The sequence below is a fragment of the Magnolia sinica genome, chromosome 13 (assembly GCF_029962835.1).
Source record: "Magnolia sinica isolate HGM2019 chromosome 13, MsV1, whole genome shotgun sequence".
NCBI classification, from domain to species: Eukaryota; Viridiplantae; Streptophyta; class Magnoliopsida; order Magnoliales; family Magnoliaceae; genus Magnolia; species Magnolia sinica.
This window is the reverse complement of record NC_080585.1, coordinates 20,885,781-20,905,971: the sequence shown is the minus strand read 5'-3', so window position 1 is coordinate 20,905,971 and position 20,191 is coordinate 20,885,781. Positions and strand designations below refer to the sequence as shown.

General features: G+C 39.5%; 2 protein-coding genes and 1 long non-coding RNA gene across 3 annotated transcripts; 1 reads left to right on the top strand and 2 right to left on the bottom strand.

The window, feature by feature from the left end:
- Window positions 1-1,754: 1,754 nt before the first annotated feature.
- Window positions 1,755-8,653, bottom strand: LOC131224146 (NAC domain-containing protein 10-like). The gene is made up of 4 exons (XM_058219692.1): window positions 8,557-8,653; window positions 8,223-8,323; window positions 3,426-3,727; window positions 1,755-2,171 (listed from the first exon to the last, which is right to left on the bottom strand). Exons 2-4 carry the CDS (start codon window positions 8,239-8,241, stop codon window positions 1,755-1,757), a joined length of 738 nt encoding a protein of 245 aa, XP_058075675.1. The 5' UTR covers window positions 8,242-8,323; window positions 8,557-8,653.
- A 2,027-nt stretch (window positions 8,654-10,680) lies between these two features.
- Window positions 10,681-14,685, bottom strand: LOC131223162 (peroxidase 25). Its single transcript, XM_058218478.1, has 4 exons — window positions 14,283-14,685; window positions 13,002-13,181; window positions 11,352-11,517; window positions 10,681-11,219 (listed from the first exon to the last, which is right to left on the bottom strand). The coding sequence occupies exons 1-4, from the start codon at window positions 14,487-14,489 to the stop codon at window positions 10,798-10,800; spliced, it is 975 nt and encodes a 324-aa protein (XP_058074461.1). The 5' UTR covers window positions 14,490-14,685; the 3' UTR covers window positions 10,681-10,797.
- Window positions 11,146-12,118, top strand: LOC131223163 (uncharacterized). Its single transcript, XR_009160314.1, has 3 exons — window positions 11,146-11,260; window positions 11,319-11,545; window positions 11,586-12,118. It is a non-coding gene; the product is annotated as an uncharacterized LOC131223163 (long non-coding RNA).
- Window positions 14,686-20,191: the final 5,506 nt, after the last annotated feature.

The window sequence follows — 20,191 nt, the reverse complement described above, 5'->3', positions numbered from 1 at the left end:
TTACATCATTTTTTGCCATGTTTAAACAGATGGACGGAGTGGATTTCTACAAACATCAAGCTGGTCCGTGCATGTGGCGCGGTGAAAGCTGCAGAGTAATCCATGCCAATAAATGACTCCTGAGGCTTGGTGGAAGCGGTGGTGTACCACACACTAACGATCTAACTAGTGTGTTGACGTCAACATGTTCTGTGGCTCCCATCATGAGGTATATGTCACATCCAAACCGTCCATCCATTTTTCGAGCTCGTAACAAGTCTTGAACCTTAAAATAATACATATATAAAGATCAACTGGACCACACTGCAAAAAGAAGCGAGGGATTGATCTTCTACCATTGAAACCCTTTTAGGGGTCACAGAAGCTTTGGATCAATATGATATTTGCTTTTCCTCTTCATCCAGGTCTTTGTGACCTTATGAGCAGATTGGATGGAAAATAAACGTCATGCTGGCTCTACGAATGTTTTAACGGTGAAAATCATTATCCCCACTGTTATTTGTGGTGTGGTCCAGTTGAGCTTTGGATATGGTTCGTTTTTTGGCTCATGCTAAAAATTGGTCTCGAAGAATGGATTAACGGTGTTGATATAATAAATACATCATTTTGTGGGCCACGTAACTTTGATCTGCTTTGAATCGTTTGTACAACTCGGAGCCATTTTGTGGTATGATGTATGATGTATGTGTTTCATCCTTTCAGTTCATCCATTTTTAAAGATCATTTGAGGGCTTGATCCTAAAAATGAGAGGTGTATAAACCTTAGGTGGAACACACCACATGAAAACAATAGTGATTTGATATCCACCATTAAAATCCTCCTAAGGCCCACTGTACTGTTTATTTGACATCCAATCTGTTGATTATGTCATGCAGGCCCAGATGAAGGGAAAAAACAAAAATCAGCTTGATCCAAAACTTTTATGGCCCCCAAAATGTTTTTAACGGTCGAGGCTCATTCAACACTTTTTCCTGTAATGTGATCCAATTGAGATTGGGATATACCTCATTTTTTGGTCTCATACTGTAAAGTGATCTGTAAAAATAGATTGACGGCATGGATGAAACACATACATCATGGTGGGCCCCACAGAGCACCGACCACCAGCCATCGGCTGGTGTCATGCAGGGGGAGTAGCCAATCCGTTTCCCGGGGGGGGGGGGGGGGGGGGGGGGTGGGGGTGGTAGAATATCAACACAGTGCATTTTATTGGTCCCTATTAGGTCATGGGATATGCCAAAAATCAGCCCTACACTGAACTCAGGTGGACAATACCATCTACAACCATGTCGAGACATGACTAAAATATATAAAAGCACTTTGTGGGGCCCACCTGAGTTTTGGATGCAGCTGAAACTTGGTCTAACCCCTCATCCAAAGTGGGACACACACAATGGATGGGTTGGATTTTTGAACCACATCTCGGTGGGCCCAACAAATGATTATGAATGTTTTAATGGGAGGGTAGCCCCTCTTAACTGTTGTATGTGGTGTGGTCCACCCTAGTAATGGATTGACTTGGTTTTTAATCTCGTGGTCCACCATGAAATGGTGCATCTGACTGATGGGGTAGATGTTGGACACACATCACGGTGGGGCCCACACAGCTTGACCTCATGGGAAGTTCTCATGAGGTGGACCTCATAGTATTTTATATATATATATATATCAACTACTATACATGTAAGGAAATTCAGATAGACATGGAAGGAAAAATCAATTCAATGAAAGGGTAATGTTTATCATGATCATCCTAACACAATGGGTAAAATTCCAAAGAACCACCAATGGGTCCATCAAAATAGTTGGAGATATGATCCTGAGCGTCCATTGTGTTCTCAATGAAGTCTCCTACAGTGGACAGGTTATGAAATTCATTGCCCAAAAGCATGTCTGAATGATGCGGATATGGATATTCATGTGATTGGTTGCTCATGAAGTCTCCCCAGCTATCTTCTTCTACCACATTGCACATGTCCTGTGAGAGCATACTAGTAGCTATGTTCAATGTAGTTGTATCCTCCGAAGAAGAGCATGGGGCATTGCTTGTGACGTCTTCTTCAACGGGCATCACCATTGACGGCAATGTTCCTTCACTGATCATAGCATCAGTGAAATTATGAGAGCTGGGTTGCCTCTTATAAATTCTACATAAAACAAATCCATCACCCTGCCAGGAGAAACAAAAAGATGCAAAGAGAAATGAGCAAGCAAACTAAAGAAAGAGCTATTTAGTGCATGCACAAAATTAGACTGCTGGATGTACTGAATGCTTCCATCCACAATAGAAAGATTAGAAATGCAAGTGAATTTTTGAAACAATCAGGTGTTTGATAAAATAATCATTTAAATAAATACAACCAATAGATTACATACCAAATCAGTAACATGCTCGGATAGTTTCAATTTCCGTCCCGCCATGACACTCTAAGGAACTATTCAACAAGCTATGTTTATATGGAAACATGTCTCAAACTACAAAAGCTATTGCCACCTTCAAATTAATGCATTTCTTTGAAGAAATTTAAGAGAACAGTGAATATCAGAAGGATCCTGTACCCATCTATCCACCAATGTTTAAGAAACTAATCCCTTGTAAGATAGAAAAAGTGTGTGTGTGTGTGTGTGTGTGTGTGTGTGTGTGTGTGTGTAAGAGAAACTAAAAATAAAAACTGGCTACTTCATTCAAAAGAAAGAGAGAGATGAGAAAGAAAGGAAGCCTTTGCATACATTGTGTATGCACTATCCTAGCTCATTGTATAGGAGAGGGCTCCTTATTTTTTAAATTTTACTAACGTCATAACTTTAAGAAGGAAATTCCTAACTACTTCAATTTAAATCAATCAAAACTTGCTTAACAACTAAGTATTCTAATTAAATTAGTATTTGACAATAACTCTTAATTATCACAGTAGACTAAAAAACGGTTTTGATGCATTATTGTCTATTTCTTATTGTAGGAAATGGTTACATGCTCCCGTTTGTATTTTGTAGACGATTAAACATGCCTTAAAAGTTGTCACTAAGACTTTAGGACTAACGTTCTCTGGTTGGGGAAAGGACAACATACTAAAATCCATACTTTCTAATCCAAACATCCAAAACCCATTTTACCACCGGCATAGATGTCATTGGCGTTGATTGAGAAGAAATTTGAAAGGGTTAGGATGAATGCATGCTGCATTTGGGTGCAATATTGAACTGAATTGCAACAACTTGTTTGATAAGGTGGAGATGACCAAATTGTAACTACCTTCCTTAGTGTCCATATTGAATTTCGATTAAGTTACTTTCAATTTGAAAGGAATGCGACTGCAATTTGAGGCTACTTCCTCGTTATAAATACTAGGAAATGTTGCTAGCATTTGTTCATTTTCTCATGAAACAAAAGTGAAAAGAAAAAGATGAATAGATTCTTCCTCACCATCTTTTGTTTACTATTTCCAACATAACTCTGTGCATCCAGAACTGAGCTGGTGGGAGGAAGCCTATACTCGTGCATAATCCAACCAGTTTTTGTGGCCTTTCCTTGCTTTCCGTCATAAAAAGCGAATGTCTTCTTAAATCCGATGAGGTCATTGCCATTAATATGGATTTGTTTATCACTACTAGTTGTTTTCCAAAAACCGCCATTCACTGAGCGGTTTCTCCGTGATCCTCCCACATCCTTGTACTTCCTAGGAGTGAAGAAATATAACTCATTGCCGATGCCATGCTTGAAATTTCCTACAAATCAATGTTCTTATACTCAATATACCAACAAGATGGATAAAATCAAAGAGAACTTCCGTATGTAGGAAGGAGAGAAGAAAATACAACACTGAAAGAACAAGGAAATGGGAAATTGGTACAAGAATTAATAGAAAAAAAAAAATGAGGTTTGTTAATTATAACTTGAATACAAGGTTTCTTTTATTAATTACAATTTGCCATACAAACAAAAGCCAGAATATAAAAGTGAAAACATACGAGGTTTGCCTCTCTTTTTTGCCGCTTTCTTTTTTTTCTTTTTTTTTTTTTTCTTTTTTTTAACCTTATTGCCTGTTTAAACACACACATTTGTTTTTTTTGCTTTTCCTAGCTAGGTCGTCGGTTTTTTTTTTTTTCTTCTAGTAAGCCTGCTTTCCCACCTTTCTCCAAAAATAAATAAATAAAAATAAATTCCCATGGTGAAAAGTGATCTAACCTTGGAATAAACAAGCTTTTACTTATAATTAATGCAATGAAATTCCAATCACTGGCAGGAGAAAGAAAATCAAATAGATCAACAAACTAACAAGTCTAAGACAACCGAAGAAAGGGAAGGAAAAATCTCTGATAAGGAGTACAAAGAATCCATACAACTTGAAGAAAAGTTATAAAAAATAGCAATTCAAAAAAAAATAAAAATCAACTCTATTTACTGAATTGCCATGACACAATGTAAGGTAAAAGGCCCAACAACAAGATAGCAAAGAAGAAAGAATATAAGTAATCTTAGATTCGACAATCTCTTTATACAAGTCAATATACAAACAATAGATTAAAGATGTATTTGGTTGCACCCTAATTTTGTGAAATAAAATTTGCATCAAATTAGACCGATGAATATGAACTATCAAGAGATTTCAGAATATTTGGTGCAACCAAATGCACCCTAAAATTATTATTATTAATTTATTTTTATTTTTTTTAAAGGACAATTACAGTATGCAACAATCGTGGTATGAAAATAAGAAGGAAAAGAATAGACCCAAAAGAAGAATATGAAAATAATAAAAAAAACAGCATAATTCTTCTCAGATCAGACGTGCTTCTACTCACTTTGAAGTTTATTGGGGTGGCCCATGTAAATATCTTGTTCAGGGATTATTATGCTGTTTGGATGTCGAAATCCATGGTTATAGGGGTGGAGGTAATACTTTATCAACTCCGAATCATGGGGGATGAAATAGAACCCAGGCGGGAATGCCTCCGTTTCTCCTTGCAGGACATAGGGAGAGGAAGAGAAAGAGGAGAATGATTCATTCCCAGCCATGTTTTGGAGCTTCTTCTCGTAGTAGAATAGCCCGTTTGCTTTGTATAGAGAAAGGGTAAAGAAAGATAATAAGCAAAACTCTATCTGAGAGCCCGTATTTATGTTGTGTTTGAAAATGAAGAGAAATTAAGATAAATTCATCCTTTCCATTGTCGTTTGGGTTTGGGTTTCGGAAGACAGTTACCGTACAGCGGCATTGGCCGTTGTATTTAAGTACCTCGAAATGACGAAATTGCCCAGGGAATGAAAAGTAACAAACCCATCTAACTTATGTTAAGTAACACTGGCCTCGAAGTTTCGCGGGAAAGTTCAAACGCCGGCGCTCAATCCCAGTTGCTGTGTTCCTTCAATCCCCACCGTAAATTTAGGCCCACCCCTTCTGATCAGGAAAGCTCATCAGGTGGGCCTCGCTGTAGATGGAATGTGCTGTATAAAGCACATGAATGATATTATCTTTTGGGCCTCATTTTGCGCAGTGGTTGTGAAGGAAATATCCAGGTAAATAAATAGAAGTATGACTTCTCAGTTGGAGATCAGGGCTAAGAAAGTGCTGAAGTGGTGAGGAAGGTTTTCAAGTTTCAATTGTGACAAGTGGACCCAACGCTAGGTAATCCAGGCCATTGGTTTGGGGCGCGGATTAGATACTGACAGGTTGAGTAGCGAACTTGCTACTGAAGTGACGTCACCAAGTTCAGTGGGCGCACCATGATGTATATTTTGTATCCACACCGTCCATCTATTTGGAGAGATCATTTTAGGGCACGATCCAAAGAATGAGTTAAATCCAAAGCTCCAATAGACCTAGCACAGAAAACAGCGGACAGTGACACCCACCATTAAAAACTTCTAAAGGCCACGAAAGTTTTAGATCAAGCTGATATTTGTATTTTCCCTTCTTTCATGTCTTTTTTAACTTTTGAATTGGTTGGAATTTAAATAAACATCATGGTGGGCCTTAGGATAGTATCAACTATAGGAATCACTCTCCCACTGTTTTCTGCGGTGGAACTCACAGCAGCTTTTTATCTGCCTCATTCTTTCGTTCATGCTCTAAAATAATATCTCAAAATGGATGGACGGTGTGGATACAAAACATACATCATGGTGGGCCCACTGAACTTAGTGACGTCACTTCAGTAGCCAGTCTCGCTGCTCATCCTGTCAGCAGCTAATCCGCGTCCATTGGTTTGTTGCTCGGCACCTTGAACACCGAATCATGGGACCACTTGTCCGAATTGAAAACCCAAAGCCTCCTATCCAAAACATTATAGTTCAAAGTACGTCACTTCGCACGAAGTCACGAGTCGCACGTGTAAGAGACTGGATCCACTCATCAAGCTATACTCAGAATGTAGATGCCTAAATAGGTACGGCATAAAAGCTCCTAACGACTCGCCATTTTGGGCACGTGTTACTAAATACGTATGTACATCAATCTATCTCAACCGTCCATATCTAATCTAAGCTTGAATTTAAAACATGGAAAGTACTCTTCATCCATATATCCAACTATTCAACCATTGATTCTTGAGATCAACTATCAAATACTCTTATATTCTCACCTATTCATCAAATCCAATCATTAATATAACTTATCACTATAAGATAAAGATATCTGACCATTCACTTTGATTTTGAACTACCCGATGATAGTAAACTAACTACCCGATCTCTATATCCTTTTGATAGACAATTCATTTCCACTATTTCTAGTTGTGTGATCTACCTGAGTTTCGAATCTGTCTAATATTTTGTCTCATGTCTTGGCATGATTTTCCAAAATGAATGGATGGAGTAGATTTCTCACAAAAATCACGGTATGCCTAACATAGTTTATAGTAGTAGAAACTAACTTTAAAAAGCTTTTCTTTTCTCTCAAATATGCCGCAATGTATCCTCACGGACACGGATCAACCTATGTAGATATGGATGGTCCTATGGCGCCCACCATGATGTATATATTTTATCCATGCCATCCATCCATTTTGAAAGATCATTTTAGGGCATGACCCCAAAAATGAGGCATCTCAAAGGCTCATGAAGACCACGGCATAGAAAGTAGTGAGATTGAAAACCTACAATTGAAAAGTTTTTGGGGCCATAGAATTTTTAGATGTAACTCATTTTTTTAGCTCATTACGTTAAATTAAATTCTAAATTCAATAGACGAAATGAATTTGACACATAACCAATGACAGGACCCACAACTCTTAACACATGACAACATAGACTTTTATAAAGTTACAACCACGACCTCGACCCTTATAACATTACAACCTCAATCATTAATACATTACAACTATGAACTTCACCCTATAACATGGAAAACTCGACCATTAACACATGACAATGTCGCCCCTTCACATGACAACTATGACTCGTGCCTTGACAACTTCAACCCTTAACACATGACGACCCTGACCTAAACCTTTAACATATGACAACTTTGACCCTAAGCACATGACAACTATGACCCAGACCCTTAACACATGGCAACCTCGACCCTTAACTCATTACGACATGACAACCACGACCTAGACCCTTAATATATAACAACCACGACCCAAATCCTTAACACACAACCTCAACCCTTAAAAAATAATATATGTTAATTATCTTCGAATGTAATGCATTATAAAATTCAATTTTTATCTCATTCATTGTCTTCCACATAATAACTATAATTATCATTATTTATCTCAATTTCCTTTTGATAATCACTTCTCTCTATGAGGACAACAACCATGACTATCCTCTCTGTTGACAACCAAAAATGACTTATATCATTAAGAAAATACTATTCTAAAGAAAAGAAAAAAAAAATCATTTAAAATGTCTTCAACATATCAGTGGCTTGCTCATATGGAGAAGTTAATTGCGGTGAATGTACACTAGAATTAAAATGCAATCGAATTGAGTAGTGGTGTGTCATTGGAAAACACTTTTGAAAATGAAGAAAAATGTCCAAGGAAATTGCAAAGAAAGAAGAAAAAGAAGCTCACGACGGGTACTAAAGTTATGAGAACACGGGCAATTTAGTTTTAAAAATTTTCAAAAACTTATAAATGACTAAGGAATATTTGAAACTCTCTCCATTTAGAGATTTTTACAGTGATAGGACGGTCAAAATTCCATAATATTTCTACCGTTGCTATTGTTGCCCATTTTTGACTTGATGGGTTGACTCAACCCAAATTGCCGCACCTTCATAGATCTGAGCCATTGGTCAGGCAGAAGCGCGCCAGAGTGGCACATATGTAAGAGATCCAAACGGTCCATCAGATGGGTCCACCCATTAAGACGCCCTGGAAAAGAAATGGGACAGGTCCAGTGATCGGATGGTCTGCATTTTATTTTATTTCTTTGTTTCGGTAGATGTCTGCAGTTTAGGAAAACAATTGGTTGGCTAGAAACTTTTCTAAGCCATCTGCTTGTCCGTTTGTTTCTAGGACCGATGACTGGCCTGATTATCGGACGGTTAGAATGTAACATATTTTCAAGAAATTTAAAAGATAGAAAGTAAAGAAAATCGAACTACCTGGATTTGTAAAGGGTGTTCGAGCATGATCCGACTCTGTCTACAAATAGATGTAAAAGCCGTAAGATGAAGAGGGCTTCTTTTCTTCCTCTTTTACTTAGCCTTAAACCATATCCAGCCTTCTCATCAGAGAGAGAGAGAGAGAGAGAGAGGGAGGGGGGGGTAGGTTGTAGATGTGATTGTGGGAGAGGGAGAAACGACCACCACATGTTTTAGGTGAATGTCAAGATACGGCTGCTGTAACATAAGTTATGACACAGCTACTTATTTTCCACCAACATTTCTCATATGTAGAATATCCGATCCATGAAAATTGCGGGGCACACCATGTTAATGAGGTGATGTAAAAAATAAGGTGCATCCAATTATCAATTTGGACAGAATGTCAAAATCAATGGATAGCCAATAGTATGACTCAGTGCTAGTGTGGCCCACTGAACGAGTGGATCAGCCTGATTTTTAAATCAGTTAGTAATCATTGACTTTTCCCAACTTTTTCACATATTGGATATTTCATATGCTTGTGGAAAAAATGGTTCCGTCATAATTGTGACACAGCTGTTGTACCTAATCTTTTCCCTTCTTTTTAAGTCTTCTAACAAGGATCTACGGCCTTGTTGGGGCCCACTATGCTCTGCTCAAGCTCGGCCTTCATTATTCAACCTAAGCCTAAATCGTGGCGGACCAAAACAGTGCAGTCTATGCTTGACCCAATTTAAATTGTCTATATAAGCCCGGCCCAAACTGAAATGAAATTTTGCAGAATAAAGGGGCTTTTTGGTGAGCCCCACACCTAGCTGATATATAGGAAAGGGTGCGTGGAAGAAATATTTGAAATTTTATTATTCAATAATGTTTGAAGTTTATGATTTCCCAACACAACACTAATAATGTATTATAAATAATAATAATAATAAAATAAAACCTTTATTCATGATGACAAAAAATAATAAAATTCTAACTCTAATAAAAGTTTTAATTCAACTATGATAGAACTTATCTAAAATAATAAGTTATGCTAGGACAGATAATTCTAAATTAACCTTACTAAAGCTTCTTGGCATTGGGAATCACCTACGAACAAGTTGGATTACATATAAAAATCAGTGTTTCCATTGAAGGTTTGACTGTAGGCGTTTAATCTTCACTATTTCTTGTGGTGTGGCTCAATATGAGTTTTGAATCTGCCTGATTTTTAGACTCACTTCTTAATGTGGGCTGGTGTAATGGAAGCTGTGACTACTAAATAGTTAGATGGAGGCACTCATCACAGAAGCAGCAAGTGCCTAGATGTTTACTCAGGTGCCGTAGTATTGCCTAACCATTTGGCCAGAGATGTTGGATGCTCGTTGTTTAGCTACTTGTTGCATCGATCGATTTGCCACAGTGTTGTTAGATACAATGCGGTGCCAGTCTCAGCTTGGCTGGATGGGAGTTGACGGTTGAGGGAGCAGGGAAGATGACCTGGACAAAGCACAGACATCACAGTGGACCCAAGAGCCCGAGGTTACAGGAATTCCTGTAACCACAGGTATAGGCCCGGTTCGTTTGTATGAGTCCATCCTGCATCTCCTCGGGACCCAGGTTAGAGGTAGCTTTCATGACTGGAATATGGTTCATCTCCCTGGAACTACAATGATGGGCCACATATAAAAGATCCATACCAACATGGTAGATTTTATTTTATTTTTAACATGCATTCACACACGCACACACGCATACATACACCACAATGGGTGTTCGAACCCTTGACGAATATAGTAGAGTTGAATTCGAATGTGGACTATCCTTTCTACTGTCTAAATTCAACTCGGCTTATTAATGAGGACTCAACTTGATTTTTAGACGTGTCCCATCAATGACAGTCTATGGTGCCAGTAATAGTCGATGTTTCAAACCATGCTTCAAAAACTAGAAAGGCCGAACAGGTCAACCTCAAGACTGATGTATTGCAATAGGATACATTGAAACTATCTGTTGATCCGATAAAATATAAGAATGAAGTTGGATGGTCCAAAAATCTAAAATACTGCAAAATCCTAGTCTTTTGAATGATGGCCCATGAAGCAACGGTCAAAGAGAGGGTCCATATTCTGCAGGAAAGGAAAAGTCAAATAATCAAAGTGCTGAAGTATTCAGGATGTATATATACTACTAAACCTGTCTTTGAATCCAATATATAAAAGAGTGGTAAAAGTACAAGTAGAGGCTGCAACATTTACAACTTAATATTGCTACTGACTAATTAACTTTAGAACATATCTTTCTAATCTCTCCTTGTGTCCCAATCTTCACACCAATGCTGCTCATCTTGACCATAGATTTTGGGAATTCGAAATTGAATCTCAGTCCCAGCAACCCTCTAATGCTCCCTGCATAGTTCCTTACAATGCTCTGCGTTGCATCGTCCCCCCAGAGCCTCTGGTCTGATTCGAGGATCCCATTTCCATCTCGGACGTTCTTGAAGAAGCTAACGTCGAATATGGTCTGGCTGTCTTTGTCCAGTGCCACACGTTTGGAGCCGTCGCCGTCAGGGGGACACAGGGCTTGAAGTTGCCCTAAGTAGGCCTGGCTTATGGTTGGATCGGCATTGCCCATTTTCGTGAAGTTGTATAGGCGATATCGGAAAAATTGGCAATCAGCCTGGCCAATTGTATGTGCCCCTACACCCACATACCCCCATCAAAATGCTGTAAATACATATGTGGGCATACATACATACAGAGAGAGAGAGAGAGAGAGAGAGAGAGAGAGAGAGAGAGAGAGAGAGAGAGAGAGAGAGAGAGAGAGTATACCAACTAGTGTAACAAGATCTTGATCGTTTAAGCCCTTATCTGAGAACTTTTGCCTTTGAACGGTGATCGAATCAAGGGGGGAAGGTAAGTTGTTTGAGACTTCTGTAGACGACGAAATCCTACCGTCTCTTCTTCCAGTTGGTACTGCCCAACTTGGCCCATTGCTCTTGAAAAGTCACAACATGTACACATCCGTCATATGAGAGTGAGAGAGAGAGAGAGAGAGAGAGAGAGAGAGAGAGAGAGAGAGAGAGAGAGATGTTTGTGGAAGGGATTCTTTGCCTGAACCAGGCCTATTATTTGCAGGTCTGAAAACCATGACTGGCCCATGATCTTGAAAAATGGGTGCAGATCTGGCCCATGGTAAACCTAGATTCTGCTTTAGACCTGAGCATGCACAAGAGTTTATTTTTTGGGCCTATTTGGCCTGACCCATTTTACTAAAACTAGGAATTCCAGCTCATAAAATCTGGGACAGCAGCCAGATATTCCATACTAGCCTATTGACAGCTTGTTGAAAGAAGCCCCCTCATGAGAGTTCACGCTCTTTCCACGAAAACTCCGTGGGGCTTACCAATATGACTTGTATGTGACATCCACCCAGTCAATTTTTTTGTACCAGGTTATGCTAATATCAGAGCCCAAAAATCTCCCAGATTCAAAAATCAAGTGGACCACACCACGGGGAACTGAAAAGGGACACCAACCATTGAAATATTCTTGGGGCCCACTAAAGTTTTTTCGCTGATATTTGAGTTTTTTCTTCATCTTGGTGGAACTGATCACTTTATGGATGAAATATTAAAGCCAGCCGTAGGAAGGTCTCAATTATGGGTGTTCCACAATGTTCCCTGTGGTGAGGACCAGTTGAGTTTTGTATGGGACTGATTTTTGGTGGGCTCACTTTCTAACATGAACGGGCACATATGATGGATGGACTAGATGTCACACACAGGTTACACAGAGTTTACCATGTTCTTCCTGTAACAACTGCCGGATCCCATATGAGGTACCCTTGGATGTGCATTTGGTCATGTCTCTGCAAGCGCGTGTCACATGTAAGGAAACAGGCAGGAAATTTCTCTCCGGCTCATGTTGGGGTGAGCTTGAAAATAAGGCCAATTGAAAACTCAGTGTATAAAATGGAGATGGGGACACCCATCATCTAATTAACCTTTCTAGGCCCACCATAATGTTTATATTCCATCCGATCCATTCATATGATGGGTCCCGCTTGAATGTAGTGAAAAAAAACAAATATTATCCTGATCTACCACTTAAGTGGGCAAAAGAAGGTTCCAATGATTGGAGTCCCCATCCCCACTTTTCCCTCTTTTGTGGCCCACTTGAGTTTTGGGTCGGGTTTATTTTCAGGCTCATATGATAACATGAGCTGGCACGAATAATGAACGGGGCAGATGCCACACAATTAGAGTGGCCCCTACACAGCTTTTTTTCTTTTTTTTTTTTTGCAGAGGTTGTCCCTACAAGGCTACAAATGTTGTGGGAAATTGGCGTCTCAAGAAAAGCAGGACGTCTCTCCTTGCAAATAAAACCTATCTTACATATATTTTCTTTCACACGTGCCAGTTATTAGTGCACTCGATGCATGCACGTGTGTATGTATATATTAATGGTTGGTGCATTTACCAAATCAACGGCATCGCGAGCAGCCAAGGCGAGTATATCAGCACAAGAGACCACGCCTGGGCACTGGACCTCAAGTTGATTTTTCGCATCATCCACCACTTCGAAGCCTCTCAGCCCTCCGTTTGGCAAGGCAGTGCGCTCAGTTGAAGAACCCGCTATCAAAACCGACCCATCACATCCCTGCGTTGATTGAAACGAATTGCAAGCCAGTCAATTCAGATAAGTTGGACCATGGTTTGGTAATCAAGACCATTGGTCTCAAGTCCAATTGATTGGATGTTACAGTCCACCCAGTGGATAACTTCCAACCTTTTTCTTGGCATGTAAAATCCAATCCGTCTAATAAGTTAGGCCCACTATGAAGATTTCTGTATTAAAAAATCAGCTCTATATACTTATTGAGTGGACCACAGTTGTATTTTACTATTTATTAATGGAGAGACATTTTTTTCTATGGTATGGCCCACCTGATAAGTAGATGTGGCTGATTTTTGCACTTAAGTGATCCTAATGGCGGGACCAATATGAAGGGTTGGATGTCACATTAATGTAATAAGTTTGGAAGTTCTCCTTTGGGTGGACCATAACTTGTGGTCTAACTATTTATGCTTAGTCCTAAATTTTGACTTAAGGAAGCTTAAGACAAGGAGGAAAGAGCAGTTATAACTGTTGGAGAGAGATTAAAACTCGAGAATTTGGCAGCTGACCTTTTTCTCTTGGGTTTTATAAGAATTCTTCTAATTTTTAATCCAAATTGGATTTGAAATCCAAGATTTTGAGGTGCCAAACAAAATTGGATTGAAAATCTGAGATTCCTAACTTCCTAGAATTCATAATATGCCAAATGACTCTTCTTCTTTTTTCTTTCTTTTTTCCCTTAAAATAAGAAATCATCATATTTTCTGCAAGTAAATAACTAAGTATGTTTTTTTTTTTTTTTTTTAATTCACAGTCGTTTCAGGCAACATATCCAATATTTAAACCATAATACTATTCCTTAGGTCAAGTCACCTATAATTCCTGAAGTTTTAATCACAACAACCAAACCCTTTATTGCAATTCCATGCATTTTCAAATTGGACCCGAGGTGACAGTAATTTCAACTGGGGGCCTAGTCCCTCTGTTAGGAACCATCAAGAACTAACACTCATTTCAGTCGTTTACTCACTACATCACCATCGAAATGAATTATTGCAATTCAATCAAATTGAATATCCAAACGCACCCTTGATTAAATAAGAACAAGCCAACCAAATAACTAAACAAGAAGGAGAAGATTACCTGAACAAAACAGTCATGGAAATGCAACCTCAACAAGCCAGGTGCAATGGTGGGGTCCCTCTTGAAGTATGCTTCAACGGTAGATCTGACTGTGGTCTCAGCATTCGGGCATGTTGAAGAATAAAAACCTGTTTTCAAGCCACCTTGAGCTTGGGCTGACAAACACATAAACAAAATCCCCACAGCAAGCAACAACATATGCCCCATTTTGCAATGACTAGTGTTTTTGATCCCTTGATGCAATGGCCCTAATCCTCTCTCTACTTACTATTTATACTGGGTTTTTCATGGATTGTTCTAGTATTTTATTGCCTAATATTCCTTCACTTGTGTTAGTGGAGCATTTGAGGCGTGTGGGCCCATGTAGATGGAGCTTTCCTTTTTGATAAACATGGCATTGAAAATTGGGTTTTTGGAGGTGGACTGCACTCTGCTTCATGGATTTGTAGACGTTGCAATACAAGGAGGGTTTGGGTTATATCCGATTCCTTAGCTTTATTCCATTGCGCGTAAGAGCTGTATTTTTCTTCTCTGTTCTTGTCTTTTTTTCAAGCCTTTTCACATTAGCTTTTCTGTATCACTTCCCATGAGTAATGCCTAGGAGAGACTGATGGAACCGTTTGTGGTACATGTGCAGATGTGGCACACGTGCCTGGATCCAGGCCAGTCACTGAGGTGCATGGGTCCACAGTATCCTCGGGTTGGCATAAAAATCAAGTTGGGTCACGAGTGGATGTTGAATGTGGACTGTTGGTCAATCTCCACAGTACCCTTCCCATTTCACACACGAGAATGGATATTTGGTCGGCCATTCCATGTTAATTTTTGCATGCTAAATAGGTTTACTCAAATACCGGCTCCATCATATTACAATACGATATGTTGGCACTCTAGCTGTTGGACTTAGCCTTTCTTCAATGGACATAGATTGCATGTGACTAGGAGTTACATGAATTCTTGGACACGTCCTAATGATAAAAATTTCATGTACACGATGTACAGTTTGAAAAGTAAAAGAGTTTATGTAAAATAATGTAGGTTTTTTTCTATCTCCTGCCAATCTGACCCAGGTTGGAAGCTAGGCAGGGTCCACTGTGATGTTTGTGAGATATGTCCACCCCTTGTTGCAGCTCATGTTAGGACATGAGACGGAAAATGAGGCATTCCAAAATTCAAGTAGGCCACACGACGGGAAACAATGGGGATTAAATTCTCACCAAGAAATTTCTGTATCAAGCTAATATTTTTGTGTTTTTAGTTCATTCGAGTGGAATGACCTTAAGAATAATTTCGATGACATATAAAACATCAAGGTGGACCTCGGGAAAATTTCACCGGTAGCCATTTCCCTCTCCACTTCTTCCTATCATGTGGTCCACTTGAATTTTGGATCCACCTCATTTTTAGGCTTATGTCCTATACTGAGCTTAAAAAATGAATGGATGGGGTCGATTTCTCGCAAACATCACGGTGAGCCACACCTAGCTACCGACGGCAATCCGCGTAGGCTTTTCACATGTTCACCTCTTCGATCTCTCTCGAAACGGTACCGTTCTGATTGCGCCTAAACCGCGTGAATCAATGAAAGATTGATGGTGCTTGCCATGCCACTTTCAGAAAAGGCAATTCAGCGTAGCAACGTCCACAAAAGGTGAAGTTGGGAAATGTGGTCGACAATGCACATCTGTCTTCTGTCATGCATTTTTTTAAGATGTCAGAAACAAACTTTATTTTATCTATCCGGTTCTCCCAACTTGGGTCACTACATGTTATAGTGCCATTAACAAAAAGACAAAAATGCCCATTGCTCCATACCTCTAACCATCCAAAAAGTGAGGGTAAGTTTGGGCTAAAATCAAAAGAAAATGGGTGTTAACCTGTAGTGACGGATTAAATAGTCCAAGTTTAGAAACTCATATACATGCATTCATTTATGAGAGTGTAAAGTTGCCTCTGAGCAATTTACCATTTTAAGATTATATCCATCCAAATGATACATGCAAATTTCATGTTGAAATCAAATGCAATTTGATAGTCTCACAAACCTTCCTTATATGAATACATGCACTTAGGGGTGGCAATGAGCCTACGTGCCCACGGTCCAGCTGGGTGGTCCAGCCCAATAAGCCATGACTTGGGCCAATCTGGCTCAGGCCAATGATGAATGCATTGGCCTCGGCCAGTAACTCTATACAATCATCAAGTGGGCCAACATAATAAGATAAAATGGACGGTTTAAAGATGATTTTGTGCTATTCCCATTCACCATACATGTGAGATCAGATCTAGGTGATGTTTCAACAATCCAAACCATTTATATATATGATGGGACTCATTTTAGATGAAGTATTTGTAAAAATAATTTCTTTGAGTGCACTATTTCAAGAAGGTGATCATTTAAATCTTTTGTGACATAAGTCTGGCCCTGGCCTGTCCCAGCCTTGTAGGGCCAGGGCTATGGCTAGGACTAGACCAGGGCCAAGGCTTAGGGAATAGGACGGGGCTGGGCCAATCCCATCTGGTCATAAAATACCTGCACTCCTACCTCTAAATGGACCACCTAGACCAACCAAGTGTATGTGGAGGTGAACGGAGGATTAGAAAAGAGTAACGATTCAGTAGTCCAGGTGTACGGAAACCTTTCCATGCACGTAGTTCCATTTGGACTCATTGATATCCACATCACTCATCTGAACCGTCCATTAAGGCCCAGTCTAATTTTGAAAGTATGGGTTGTCTCAAAATATCAGTCCTGTTAAACAACCATATCCATCTGATCTCTGACCATTAAATTGACGGTGGAAAACAAGAACACTTGACAACCAAATATGCAGTGCAATGCACTGCAGAAAAAATAAAGGGTTAGGATTGTTTGATGGGTCTTATTACTAAAACGTAAGCCATCTGTATCTAGTGCTAGTATATAAGTGGGCCTGATTGATATCACCTTACTACGTGTCCTGTAGAGAGATGGCTCTAACATATTCCATCTCCACGAATCATCTCCCGCGTGTGAAAGCAATGAAAGAAATGTGGCCCTTTCAGAAAAGGCATTTTAGTGCAGCTACGTTCACAAAAGGCAAATCGGATTGCGTACTGAATTACTCGGTAGGCTCTTATCGTACTGAGTAAACTCTGTTGGCACCAATTGAATTCATGTTTATCCACGCTGTTCATCCGTTTTTCCATATCATTTTCGGGGTTGAACCAAAAACTGAAGTATATCAAAAGCTCAAGTAGTCCATAACAAAGGAAGCAGTGAAAGATTGATTTACACCGTTGAAACCTTTCTAAGGCTCCCAGTGATGTTTATTTATCATCCAAACTGTTCATAAGATCACACAGACATAGATGAAGGTAAAAAAAACAAATATAATATTGATCTAAAACTTCTGTGGCCCCCAAGAACTTTTCAACTGTAAACTTCAATTCTCACTGTTTCAGGTGGTGTGATTCACTTGAGATTTGGATATGATTAATTTTTGGGTTGAAATCATAAAATTATATGATAAAACGGATGGACGGAGTTGATACAATGCATGAATGAAGGTGAGCTCCAAAGAGTTTACTCAGTATGCTTAGCGTACTGAGTTACTCAGTACGCAATCCGCTTCCCACAAAAGGTGAAGTTGGGAAAATGTGGTCCACCATCCACGTCTCGCTTCGGTCGCGTTTTTTGGATTTTAGAAATACAGATTATTATATATGCGGTTCTCCTATTTTGGACCAACGACAGGTTATGATATTCTCACAAATGAAAGAGAAAATTCCTACTGTACGACCCATTCATGGCCCACCAGCTATTTGATGCCCACCTCTTTTTATGCTTCCAAGAATACTCCCCTCCGTATGGCCGACTTTTCAAGGGACCAAAATACCCCCGTCATTCATTCCTCCCGGAAGCCAATTGGCTGGTGTGCGAAAGACCGAGCGCTGACGCTCCTCGACATGGGACCCACAATGATGTATTTATTATATCCACACCGTTCATCCATATTTCAGAGTATTATCGGACAAAAAAAAAACATATCCAAAGATCAAGTGGACCACACCACAAATAGCAGCGGTAAACTTGATTTTCACTGTTAAAAATTTTATGGGGCCCACCATAACATATATTTTCCATCCAATCTATTCATAAGGTCACAAAGACCTGGATGAAGAGGAAAAACAAATTTCAAATTGATCTGAAACTTCTGTAACCCCCGAAAGGATTTCAATGGTAGACGTTCAATCCTCCATGGTGTGGTCCACTTGATAGCTAGATCTGTCTTATTTTTCATCTCCAGCCTTAATACGAGTTCGCCAAATAGATGGACGGTTTGGATATAACACATACATCACAATGGGACCCATAAAAAGCAGTAGGATTACATGGGGGGGGGGGGGGGAACCGGCCTGACCCGAACCCGGTCGACCCCGACTCACTGTCCCGCCCGTGTACTCTTTTTCTTTTTCTTTTTCTTTTTTTTTACCAGGAGAACTTTTTCCCTCCTACATTTTTTTCTATTACATATTTATATAAATATGTATATATAAGCATATAAAAAAAAAACAATCCCTCTTTTTATTCATTTCTTTCTTTATTCATTAATAAATATATCTCTTAAACTAGAATGAGTTACTTGACGTACTATAAAGGACTTTGGGGCAGGAGATGACACTTTAGCTAACCAACTTACTTATTTTTCAAGATTCCATCACGTCGATGGTCGAAAATCCATTTCATTCACTTCGCGATCAATTTCAATCGGTTCACGATCAATTTCATTTATTTCATTCACTTCACAGTCAATTTCAATCAGTTCGTGATGAATTTCATTCAATTCATTTCACGGTCAATTCCATGCATTTTGCGGTCAATTCCTTTCACATTCACAGTCAATTCGCTTCACTTCACGGTCAATTTCATGCATTTAATGGTCAATTCGCTTCACTTCATGGTCAATTCCGGAGATTCCCCCTCACTTCACGGTCAATTCCATGCATTTCACCGTCAATTTTCTTTACTTCACAGTCAATTCAATGCATTTCACGGTCAATTCACTTCAATTCACGGTCATTTCCATGCATTTCACGGTCATTCCCAGCGATTCCGTGTTGATTCACGGTCATTTTCACGCATTTCACGATCAATTCCCTTCACTTCACGATCATTTCCATGCATTTCACGGTCACTCCACGGTCATTTCCATGCATTTCATGGTCATTCCTGGCGATTCCGTGTTAATTCACGGTCATTTCCACGCAATTCATGGTCAACTCCCTTCACTTCACGGTCATTTCCACGCATTTCACGGTCAATTCGCTTCACTTCACGGTCATTCTTGGCGATTCTGTGTTGATTCTTGGTCATTTTCATGCATTTCACGGTCAATTCCCTTCACTTCACGGTCATTTCAAAGCATTTCATGGTCAATTTACTTCACTTAACGGTCATTTCCAAGCATTTCACGGTCATTCCAGGCGATTCCGTGTTGATTCACAATCATTTTCACGCATTTCACGGTCAATTCCCTTCACTTCACAATCATTTACACGCATTTCACGGTCAATTCACTTCACTTTATGGTCATTTTTATGAATTTCACGGTCATTCCCGGCGATTCCGTGTTGATTCACAATCATTTCCACACATTTCACGGTCAATTTCCTTCACTTCACGGTCATTTCCACACATTTCATGGTCAATTCGCTTCACTTCACAGTCATTTTCATGCATTTCATGGTCATTCTCGGCGATTTCGTGTTGATTCATGGTCATTTCCATGCATTTCATGGACAATTCCCTTCACTTCACGGTCATTTCCATGCATTTCACGGTCAATTCGCTTCACTTCACGGTCATTTCCATGCATTTCACGGTCATTCCCGGCAATTCCGTATTGATCCATGGTCATTTTCATGCA

Coding starts and splice junctions, on each gene's coding strand:
- LOC131224146 (XM_058219692.1), bottom strand. Junction 2,172..3,425: donor GAAATAGTAAACAAAAGATG/GTGAGGAAGAAT, acceptor TTCTCCTGGCAG/GGTGATGGATTTGTTTTATG.
- LOC131223162 (XM_058218478.1), bottom strand. CDS start 14,489: ATGGGGCATATGTTGTTGCTTGCTGTGGGGATTTTGTTTATGTGTTTG. Junction 11,518..13,001: donor CTCGCGATGCCGTTGATTTG/GTAAATGCACCA, acceptor TGACTTTTCAAG/AGCAATGGGCCAAGTTGGGC. Junction 11,220..11,351: donor AGATCTTGTTACACTAGTTG/GTATACTCTCTC, acceptor ATGTGGGTGTAG/GGGCACATACAATTGGCCAG.